Here is a 12,577-nt window from a genome sequence, read left to right as displayed (position 1 = left end):
TCCTGAAAAATTTACATATTTCTAATAACAACAATTTTTTAAGATTAGAGATTAAGATGTCAGAAGCACCTGGGTGGCTCAGTGGGTTAAAGCCTCTGCCTTCAGCTCAGGTCATGATCCCAGTGTCCTGGGATCCAGCCCCGCATCAGGCTCTCTGCTCAACAGGGAGCCTGCTTCCCCCTCTCTCTGCCTGCCTCTCTGCCTACTTGTGATCTCTCGCTCTCTCTCTGTCAAATAAATAAATAAATAAAATCGTAAAAAAAAAAAGATTTAAGAAGCATGAGGACTGTAAGTGTTTAAACAATTTGCAGTGACAGTTTAGTACCACTGGGTATTCACATACTTGTTTGATATTTTATTCCATTATGATTCTGTAAGAAGACTTGGTTATCCTTAAAGTTTCCAAAGAACTAGGTAAAATGGTAATACCCTTGAGGTGAAAATATTAATAAGTCAAGAAAGTTTGGTGCCAAGAGCTGAAACCATTGGTGTCTATGTTAGAATGCAGTATTTCCATTCTGAAAATGGGTAGAAGCTTGCCTGCAAACTGCCTGTCTGTCTTCTCTCTTACTATTATTTGCCATAAATGATACACACATGCTTTGGTTCCATAAGGATTCAAGCCACGATCAGATGATTTCTTAGACCTCATTTTACTTCCAGCTGGCAGGAGGAACAGAAGTGATGAATCTAAATCCTCTATTCAAGAACTTTCCCCCCAAACACTGAAATTGTATCTTTAAATTACCTCATTACTGGTTGTAAAACATCACCAAAGATCTCACATAGCTCAAGTAGCTGTGAGTCATTTATTTAAGGAATTATTATTAATCACCTAATTACTCTCCTGAGCAGGAATGGCAAAGCATCTCAAGGCTTTGAAATCAACCATTATTCTCTTTGGTGCAAATGAAATCAATAAAAAGATATTTTAAAAATCTAAAGCTTGATGAAATTATTATAGGGGCCATAAGAAAGCCCTGAAATTTTACATCTACGTGATTTACTCACCATTCAGCAGGAGTCTCTAAAATTGGCTTGTAGACTTTGACACTTTGATGTGCACATTCTCAGAGATATTTCAGGATGAGCCCACTTGCACTCAAAAACTACACAAAATATAGTTTTTAAAATAGCAAATGGACATGAACTTACAATATGCAAATTGTTATAATGTAGGAAATGGTTGATTGAAGCAGCAAACTTTTTTCCTTAGTTATGAGAGCTGGGCTACTGGATCTGTCCCTTGAATGCCGCCCTGGCCTCACCACTGGAAGTCAGAAAGATGCTGATGGATCTGTCAAGTTAACAATAAAAAATTACTGAGAACCTGTCAGGCAGCTGAAGGTGATTTGGGCCCCATGTGGGGAAGAAACATGATAAAGTGGAGAAGAAGCTTTCAGACATGCCCTTTTCTTCCAGATGCATTGCCTGGGAAGGCCGGTGACTACCCCATCGCTTCTAGAAACAGACAAGCACCTGCCAGCTGGTGAGGCAGGGAGAAAGGACTGGAAAACCAGCATCAGAGAAGCACTGCCTTGGGAGGGCATCAGACAGATAGCTTGGATCTTGAAAATTCCCCTAGCCCTCCCTGTTTCCTGAGGGGTGGATAATTAAAATGGAGGGAGTCTATGTATTTCTGCAAGTACAGGAGTACAGAATGTTCCACTAGAGGACCTTTTCCCTGAGATGGTGTCCCGCCCACCTGCCACCTACCCTTATGAGGATTGGCAGAAATCAGGGCACTGACATTATCCTCTTCTCCAAAGACTTATCAGTGACCAATGTAGTTAATGTGTCCAAGGAAATATGAACTTATATGGAAAATAAATGAGACTTCTTAGGAGGGTAATTCCTTTAAAAGAGCAACAGAAGGACTTACCTGTGATGGTGCATAATGTTCAGTTAACATATTAAATATTTTCCAAAGATAAGGGAGGATATTGGAGACATGAAGTAAAACAAGAAGTCAAGGAGAAATCCAACTGGCGACTTGGAGAAGGCAAAATATAAAAATTTAAAAGAAAAACTCTCAGTAAGTGAGTTGAGCAGTCTAATGAATTCCGCTTAGGAATGAATCAGTGAACCAGTGGCTATCAGAAGGCTTTTGGATGGTATCAGGGACAGAGAGAAGAAAAATAATAAAAAGAGGTATTTGATCAACATTCATATGAAAAGAATCCCAGAAGGAAAAAAGCAGTAGAGGAGAGGGAGGAAATATTTGAGAGACCAGGCACTGGAAGTTGGCGAGAAGAAGGAAAAGATATAGAGCTTTAGGCAAATGAGCTTAACAGAGTACCAAACAAATAGACAGATAGCATGGAAAAGGGTGAGAGGTAGAACATCTATAGGTTTTAGTTAAAAATTATATATAACAAAGACAAGGAGAAAATCCTAAGAGAAGATCAACTATAATAGAAAAAGAGTTAGGGGTACCTGAGTGGCTCAGTTGGTTAAGTGTCTGCTTTCAGCTCAGGTCATGATCTCAGGGTTCTGGGATGAGCTCTGTTTTGGGCATCCTACTCAGTGGGGATTCTGCTTCTCTCTCTCCCTCTCCTTCTGCCCCTCTCCTTTGCTTGTGCTCTCTCTGTTGTGCACATGCTCTCTCTCTCAAATGAACAAATAGAATCTTAAAAAAAAATAAGAATTAGACTCGGGCTTTTCAATAGCAACATAGTCTGCAAGAAGGCTATGGAGTAATATTTTTAGAGTGTTGAATCCAGAATATTAAGCTGAATTATTATTTAGTGTTTCAATGTGAAATAAAAATGTTCTCAGACTGGAAGTCTTTAAAAGGTTTGCCATACTCAATATTCTTTGAAACATTCTTAGATGAAGTGTTTTAACAAGATGAAAAATAAGTCCAGGAGGACAGTATGAGATATGTGAAAGAAGGTTTGAAAAAAAAAAACTTAGTAAATTTTACTGTTGAGGAAATAGAAAACTTATGAAAAAAACAAAACAGGTTTTAGTAAAAAATCTAGAACTAAAATATAACCTCAAAATATATACAAAATGTAATTCTAACCATAGCCCATAAAAAGAGAATAGGACCTGTGTGATAAACCTAACAGGATTATTGTCTTCTCAAATAAATTTAAATTTATTCAGAAAGGGATTTAAATAGGACTCACAATATCCTAATGGCCCAAATTTTCAGAATATAATTGACCATCCCTCGTAATATAAAAGCACAGCTTGAACGAGAAAAGACAATACTGACCTCAACATGGTGATGAATCAAATGTTAGAATGGTGTGATGTGGATTTTAAAGCAGCCATCATGAAAAATGTTCCGGGGCATGTGGGTGACTCAGTCAGTTGAGTGTCTGACTCTCGATTTCAACTCAGGACATGATCTCAGGGCCCTGGGATTGAGCCTCATGTTGGGCTCCATTCTCAGCAGGGGGTCTGCTTGAGGATTCTCTCTCCCCCTCCCTGTGGCCCCACTCCCCTGCTCACACATGCATGCTTTCTCTCTCCCCCTTCTCTCTCAAATCAGTAAAAAAGTTTTAAAAAATTTCCATAAGCAATTACAAATTCTACAAAAAGGAAATAAGTGCAAAAAAGGAAAATGTCAGCAAAGGTAAAGAAATTATAAGAAAGAATCAAATGGAAATTATAGAACTGGAAATACAAAACAGAACATCTCAGTGGAAAGATGTAATAGTAGAGTGAAGATGACAGAGGATAGAATCACTGAACTTGAGAACAGAACAACTGAATTAACCTGATATGAACAAAAGAAAATGGACTGAAAAAAGTTAGAGTGCAAGAGACCTGTGGGACAATAATAAAAAATCTAACACATATCACTGTATCCAAGAAAGAGAAGAGTGAAGTAATAATTCATTATTTGAAGAAATAATGGCTATATACGTCCAAAATTTGGTGAAAGACACAAACCTACAGATTCAAGAGCTAAGAACATCCTTTTGTAGAATAAATTTAAAAAAATACACACCAAACATATCAGAATTAAATTTCTGAAAACTTAGAAGACCAAGAAATAACCTTGGTCAAGCAACCAGACAGAAATGATGTATTACTTGCAGGGGCACATTGTTTTGGGTAATGGCGGATTTCTCATCTGAAACCATAAAAAACAAAAGAAGTGGCACATTTTTCAAGTGATGAAAGAAAGCAATCAACCCCAAATTCTATATCCACAGGACAAAAAATGAACTTCAATCTAAATCTCATACCTTATATAAAAGTTATCTTAGAATTGATCATGAACTTACATGTAAAATATAAAGGTATGAAACTTTTGGGAAAATATAGTAGTGTTAGGCTAGATGTTGAAGACTTGACACTAAAAGCATGATTTATTAAAAGGAAACATTGATAAACTGGATTTCATTCAAATCCTATGTAAAGAGGATGGAAAAAGCAAGCTACAGACTGTGAGGAGATATTTGCAAACCACGTATCTGACAAAAGACTAGTGTCTAGGATAAAGGAAGAATATATTCTTAAAACCAAATGGTAAAAAATGTCAATACAGTTAAAAAATGGGCAAAATTTATGAATAGACATCTCCCTAAAGAGGATGTACAGGTGGCAAATAAGCACTTGAATTGATGATTCAATACCGTTTTACATGAGGAGGATGCAACTTAAAATCACAATGAACTATCACTATACAATAGCCGAAAAAATAATAATAGCCTCCAATATTAGTGATGACACAAAGAAACTAGATCACTCATACATTGCAGGAGGGAATGTGAAATGGTATGGTCCCTCTGGAAAACGATGGGGCAGTTTTTTAAAAACGAAATACCTAATTACCATACAACCCAACAATTGTACTCTTGGTCATTTCAGAGAAATCAAAATTTAATTTCATACAAAAACCCATATACAAATGCTCATAGAAGCTTTATTCATAAAATCCCCAAACTGGGAACATCCTAGGTGTCTTTCAGCAGGTCAACAGTTGAGTAAACTGTGGCATAAACATATCATGGAGTACTACTCACCAATGAAAAGGAGTACCTGAATCTCTAGGGAACTATGCAGAATGGAAAATCCAGTCCCAAAGGCTGCACACTCTATCATTCCATTTATATAGCTTTATATAGCACTTTTGAAGTGAAAACAATTTTTAGGAATGGAGCACAGATAGTGGTTTCCAGAGTCTAGGGATGGAGGGGGCAAGGTGGAACAGGTGAGTATGGCTATAAAATGGGGCATAGGGATCCTCCTGGTGGTGGAATTGCTCTGTATCTTGAATGTGGTGATGGATGCACAAACTTACACAAGTGACAAAATTGTATAGAACTATAGACATCCCCCCCCCAACACACACACGAGAGGAAGGCTGAGTAAGATCAGTGGATTGGATCAATGTCTATTCCCTGGTTGTGAAATTGTACTATAGTTTTGCAACCTGTTATCATTGCAGGAAACTTGATAAAAAGTACATGAGATCTCTCTGTATTTTTTTTCATGACTATATGTGAACTAAATAAAAAGAAAAAGGGAGGTAGGAAAAAAGAAATAAAGATATAAAACTTTCTAAAGATCAAGAATCTTAGTTGTAATTAATAAGAAAAATAGCAACAATTACACAATAATGGCACCAATCCCAAAATAAAATCCCAGAAAGGATTTTTATAAAATTCAGCAAGATGTTTTGTATTGGATTTATTTTATTTTTTTAGATTTATTGACTTTTTTTTAAGATTTTATTTACTTATTTGTCAGAGAGAGAGAGCACAAGCAGGCAGAGTGGCAGGCAGAGGCAGAGAGAGAAGCAGGATCCCTGCTGGGCCAGGAGCCTGATGAAGGACTCAATCCCAGGACCCTGGGATCATGACCTGAGCTGAAGGCTGTGGCTTAATCGACTGAGCCATCCAGGTGTCCCTTACTGATTTATTTTAGAGAGAGAGAGAGAGTATGCATGCAAACAGAGGAGGGACAGAGGGAGAGAGAGAGAGAAAAAAATAATCTCAAGCAGACTTTCCACTGAGCATGGAGCCTGACTCATGGCTAGATCTCATGAATCTGAGATCATGATCTGAGCCAAAACCAAGAGTTGGATACCTAATTGACGGAGTCATCCAGGCACCCCTGGATTCATTTTTGAAAAAAAAAAAAAAAAAGATAGTTAGATGAAAGTTGGAGTAACAATTATAATAGCAAACTAAACAGTTTCTAAGGCTAAAATATTATACTAACAAAGGTCATCATAAACTAAAAAGAAGCAGCAGAAAATGTAATGATTGGAACATATATGTCCAACATCATAATCCTAAATACATAAACCAATCAGTAGAATGGTGGGAAGAAATAAATGAATAGAGAATTACAGTTGGAAATTTAAAACACTTGTCTCAGAAACTGATAGATGAAGCAGACAAGAAAAAAAGCAAACGTATAAAAATTTTTAATAATGTGCCTTAACTTTAGATGCAGTAGAACACTCATTTCTTTTGGATACATGTGGGACAGTTACAAAGAGCGATCAAGTAGCAGGAGATAGAGGGAACCTTGACTAATTTTATAAAGTTTATTCTTGAACATTATGCAATACAATTAGATATCAGCCTAATAGAAACGGGAGCTGGAAAAAACCTCGTCTCTCTAGAAATTGAAAAACACACTATTTACTGGTCATTGAATTTAAAAGGAATCATGAGGAAAGACAATGAAAGTCTAATTCTAAAATTTGTGGGACAATAATGTTGTAAATTCCAGAAGTTAATCTGGTGCAATTACAGGAAAATATTAAAAATCAGTACATTTGATAGTAGGTCTAGAAATTTTTGTTAAATTATTTCCTGTATTTCTCTGCACATTTAAAATGTTTAATAGTTTTAAAACTTAAACATATTTTAGGCATAGTTAAAGTAGGACTGAGACAAAATTTAGAGATTTAAATATATTTACTAGAAAATTAAAGTGTTAAGAGAGGAAGATAAAAAATAAAAGGAAACAAATAAGTTAAGTTTGAACAAGGGACGCTAATAAAAAGATAATAAATCCAAAGAAATGAGAAAAGGGAAATAGAAAGATAAGATTAGAAATCAAGGAAATAGAGAACAAAAATCAATATCAAAGATTAACAAAAGGTAGTTCTTTGAAAAGATTAATAAGATAGCAAACCTCTGATAAGACTGAACAAGACAAATCAAGAAGAGTACTACATAAAACGCAATGAAAAGGAGAATTGCCTTTATGCATGAAAACAAGTTGCTTTAAAAATCAGGAACAAACATTCTAATACATAAGAAATCCATTAGAAAATGGGTTGATTTCTATAAAGGAAATAAGGGGTTAAATTGGACCCGAGAAGAAATAAAAATTTTAGGTGGAGTATAAAAATAAAGACATTGAAATGGTAATAAAACATGTCTTCTAAAGGCCTCAGAAAAAGCATGGGGAACTCAAGAAAAGAATAAGCAGGCAAAGAGATATGAAAGGACAATTCACAGGAGACGATCTGAGTGGGCCATGAATGGCCCAGTGGAGAGTTGCAACCTTGAACAAGATGCCACTTTACACCTGTCAGATCGGCTACAACGAGGAAGGTAGAAAATGAGTCTGGCATGCCTCACTAAAGACTGTCGCTTCTGGTGTGGATGAGACTCCACTCCAGTTCTTTTGCTGCAGAACATGGCTCAGAAAATCTGTCTTCTCTTTTTATTATTTTAGATAGCCATATAACACTAAGTGGAAAGTACGCACATCATGTATGTATGCTTGATGAATTTTCACGAAATGAGTGCTCTCGTATAAATCACCACCATGGAGAAATAAACCACTTTCAGGACACTAGCCACCCTCCTTGTGCCTCTCCCTGTCACCACCCCCCGAATCTCCAAAGTAGCCATCCTGATCTCTAACACCATGAATTAGTTTTGCATATTCTCAGATACAAAGTAAATGGAATCGTGCCTCCTCTTTTGCCCAGCCTTATGTTTATGAGATTACCATACTGTTGCAGATGGTGGTAACTTATTCACCTTCTTCTTGGCAGTATGATATTCCAGTAAATGAATGCTACACAATTTATCCATTCTTCTATTCACCGATGTTTGTTTTCTCTCCCAGGTTTCGATCATTAAAATAATACTGTATATGATCGTATCTACATTTGATCTTCGTTATTCATGGATTCTGTGAATTTGCCTGCTCACTAAATTTTATTTGTAACCCCCAAATCAATACCTACAGAGCTTTTGCTGTCATTTAGACACATGCAGTGATGAAAAATTTGAGTCATCTGATGTGCATGTTCTCAGCTGAGGTCAAGTAAGGCAATGCTCTGCTTTGGTCCAGTTCTCATATTACGAACAAGTGTCATTTTCATCCTCCATTTAGTGTCACGTTTTTTAGGTTTTTCTACTTTTTCTTGGGAACTTCACTATTTAAAATGATTCCCAAAGTTGTGATGAGGACCTATCTAGTTCTCCTACAGGTAAGAAGGCTGTTATGTGCTGGATGGAGAAAATAATGTATGGCCAGGCATGAGTTATAGTGCTGTAGGAAAGTTTGGCATCAGTGAATCAATGAATGACACAGTCTAAATAAGGTGTCTTCAAGCAGAAATATGCATAACAAAGTTCTAGAGTGATTGGTTGATGAAAATGCTGTGACCAGAGGCTGGCAGGAACTTGACCCTCTGTTTCCCTGGGGAGCAACTGTTTAGTACCAGCTGGTTCAGTGCTCCTGGAGGCTTTATAGAACATAACTACTATGGATATGAGAATTGACAGTGTATGTATTTCATTGAGTATATACCTAAGAGTTGCATTGCTAGGTCTTAAAGATGGACATTACAAAGATTTCGAAGACGTTGCATTCGTGCTCGACCCTACCATCAGCATATGAGACTACTAATAGCTCTGTGTCTTTTCTGACACTTGGTATTTTAAGACTTTGAAATTTCAGCCATCTTGTTGATGTGTCGTATATTGCATTGTGGTTTAATTTGCATTTTCCTGATGATTAATGGTTAAGCATCCTTCCATAAGTTACTTATTGGCCACAAGGATGCCCTCTTTGTGAAGTGCCTCTTTTAGGTCTTTGCCCTTTTAAAAAAGTGAGTTGTCTTTCTCTTTCCAATTGACTTGTAGGACTCCTGTTATACTCTCAAACCAGTACTTTGTTGGTTATGTGTGTTACAAATAATTTCTCCAACTCTGTGGCTTATGGTTTCATTCACTCAGTGGTGTTTTTTCACGAATATATGAGTTTGTGATATAACTGAGGTCAAATTTACCATTTGTTTTCTTTAAGGCTTGTCCTTTTTATATCCTGTTTCAAAGAGCTTTGCTTACTGTGAAATCATAAGGATATTATCCTATATTATCTTCTAGAGGTTTTAATGTTTTAACGTTCACATTGTGATCTACAATCTACCTGAAATCGATTTTTTTAAAAGATTTTATTTATTTGACAGACAGAGATCACAAGTAGACAGAGAGGGAAGCAATGGGGGGGTAGGCTCTCCCCCCCAGCAGACACCCCAATGCAGGGCTCGATCCTAGGACCCTGGGATCATGACTTGAGCTGAAGGCAGAGCCTTTAACCCACTGAGCCACCCAGGTGCCCCTGAAATTGATGTTTGTAATGTGAGCCAGTAATCATGATTTGATTTTTTTTCCTAGAGTGATATTTATTGACATAAGTACAGTATATTGAAAAGACTGTCCTTTTCCCACTAAAGACAATTATTGTCTTTAATAATGTTTTCATAATGTATCATTCTTACCCTTTAACTTGTGATCAGTTTGTATCCTTATATTTAATGTATTCCTTTTGTAAGAAACATATAATTACATTTTGATTTTTTAAATTCTAGTCTAAAAACTATGCCTTTAAATACAATATTTGTCTATTTATATTTAATGTAAATATTTAATGTAAATTTATATTATATTTAATGTAAATCTTAATATATTTGGGCATAAATGTTTCTACTTTTTCTACTTTTACCATTTTTCCCATCTGTATCATGTTCATTCCTCTCTCCTTTATTGCTTTGATTAACAATTAAGTATGTTTATTTTTGAAAATGTTCCCTCATATTAGCTTGTCAGCTATACATTATTTTAACCTCTCTGTTTTACAATTATCATAGAGGATTACATTTGAATCTTTGACTTTTAAAAGTCTGATATAAATGAGCACTCTTTTGCTTTCTGGACAACACAAGGTCCCTTTTTCCTTTTGTGCTGGTTGTCCTGTATTTTAATCTGACACATATTTTAGACTGCAAAAGAAATTACTGCTGTTTCTTACATCTACATTTACTTAGATTTATCCACATGTTTACTCTTCCCATTGTTTTTTGTTTCTTTATGCACGTCCTTGCTTTCAGCTGGGATCATTTTATGCTGGATGTGTTGTCAAGGAATTCTTTCAGTTCTTGTTTATCTGCAAATATCTTTATTTTACTTTTAAATAAAGGAAATTGAAAATGATTGTATAATTTATAGATTGACAGTTATTTTCTTATAGCATTTTAAAGATGCTGTTTTATTGTCTCTTGGCTTCTATTACTCATTTTATTGTTCTTCTGAAGTTAATGCCTTCTTTTATCTGCCTGCTTCTTTGGTGTTCAGTGTTTTCACTAGGATGATGCAGGTGCATTTCTTTCTTTTTTTTTTCTTTGATTTTTTTCTCCCCTGTTTTAAAATTGTAGTGTTTTCTGAATGTGTAGTTTGATGTCCCTTGCCAATATTTTAACATCCTTCGTTCATATCTCAATAATGTTGTTTCTGTCTCATTCTTCTTCCTCCTGAATTCATCATTTATAAATGAATAGGCTTTAAAATAATGATGATTAATATGTTTAAGTAGCTAGAGGTCATGATGGATAATTAATTCCACCATAGAACTGAAATGTAGAAAAAAATGAAATAAAAATTATAGAACTGAAAACTAAAGTAACTAAAATTGAGAACACAATAGATAATTGCACAGCAGATTAGACATAGTAGAAGGAAGGGTTGTTAAAAGGAAGATAGATGTCTAGAAAATATCCAGCTGGAAGCTGAATGGATGGGCAAAAAATGTGTATTTTCCTATAAAATCCCAGGTTTTTGACTTTTCATGAAAAATCACAATTTTTTTTGGGTGAACATCAAACCTGTATTCCTTTAGTTGGAATTGAAATTGTAGTTGGTCTGGGCTGATGAAGGGCTCATTGTAAATGGGTATGCTCTTCTTACTAGCCAGAGTCCATTCTGCTCTGTTGTTTTCTGTCACTGAAGCTGCTGGTCTGGTGCTAGGCTTTGTATTACCCATGCACTGCTGCACTCAGTTACCTGGTGAGTAGGTACTGGTAGGCGGGCATGGTGGGGAGGGACAGCCTAGGCATATGAAAAAGCACTTAGCTGGGGGAGTTGGAAAAGTCTAGGGACTCAAAGGAAGCCAGCTGGGCTGGAGCACAGGCAGGAGCAGGGGCTGTGTTGTACTGGACCACTGAGTCTAGAAAAATACACCAGATCTTGGATGTCCTTGCAGAACCAGTAGCTAAGAAGGACCACTCGTTATTTCACTGCTACTTGTTGGTATACAGATTTGACCCCTCTCTACCTTCTGGTTGAAACAATCCACCAGTATATGAAATTAAGTTGTTAGGTATAAGATGATGTACTTTTAGCCAGGTAGACAGGCTATTGACTTGGTAAGATAAAACATCACAGAATAAGTCTTCCTGCCTTTGTTTCCCCTCTGTTTCAGCTGCAAGTGTCCACTCCTTGGAAAAGTGTGGGGAGCTGACTTGGAAGCTTGTCGGTTGCTTATCCAGAGCCTACAGCTCCAGGAGGCCACAAGCACACTGTCTGCGGAAGATGAGAAGCAGACAGATGACTTAGTGGGAACCATCTGTCCATCCACTCTTGCCATATCCCCCAGGCTCCACTCTGAAGTTGAGAGGAAGACCCCTTTGCAGGCCTTCGAAGACTGGAAGGCTCACCCGAGTCCATCTCTGTACTTTGCTGGCAGCGAACAGAAAGAGGTCTGTCCATCTCTATAGCCTCACAGGGGCCCCACTCAGAGGGGTATTTTGGGGGCACGCTGCAGATGGGAACAGGAAATATTGGGAGGGCGAACCATCAAACCATGCAACCTTTTGAAGGTTTTAATAATCCTGGAATACGATTACAAAATAATGTAGAATTTTTGTGGAAGTTTAAAATATAAAAGAGCAAAAAGAATCACTTTTGGCATATTTAGTTCTATTCTAATTTAATGGCTAGAGTTAGAATAGAAATCTGGTATATAATTAATATATATAGCATTCAGCACATATGCCGTATATAACATATTGTTGTGTATACTGTTATTGTGTCACATGTGTGTTTAATTATATGTTTAGAATCTATGTATCAGTATTAGAATATCTTTCTCTATATTAGTATTGATTAGAATCAAACATTCAAATGTATGTATGCATCCCCTTGTTTTGGCCCAAACAATGTCATAATGGGTATTTATGTTATACTCTTTGCATTTAAAAAAAAACACCCTGATACTTGGCTTATGATATATACATATGTATATATCATATATATAATTACAATGTGGATTTGTTTAATTAACATTTTACTCCAAGGCG

The 12,577-nt window shown here is 36.3% G+C and overlaps 1 protein-coding gene across 1 annotated transcript in view; it reads left to right on the top strand.

Annotated features, from left to right (window-relative positions):
• DISC1 (DISC1 scaffold protein) overlaps positions 1-12,577 on the top strand; it is a 312,576-nt gene that overhangs the window by 274,530 nt on the left and 25,469 nt on the right. The window contains exon 10 of the mRNA XM_044236813.1: positions 11,701-11,977. Coding sequence (XP_044092748.1) covers positions 11,701-11,977 — 277 coding nt within the window. The remainder of the gene's footprint in view (positions 1-11,700; positions 11,978-12,577) is intronic.

Source organism: Neovison vison, chromosome 2 (genome assembly GCF_020171115.1).
Source record: "Neovison vison isolate M4711 chromosome 2, ASM_NN_V1, whole genome shotgun sequence".
Lineage (NCBI taxonomy): Eukaryota > Metazoa > Chordata > Mammalia > Carnivora > Mustelidae > Neogale > Neogale vison.
Note: the sequence above shows the minus strand (reverse complement) of the source record. Positions and strands in the feature narration are given on the sequence as shown.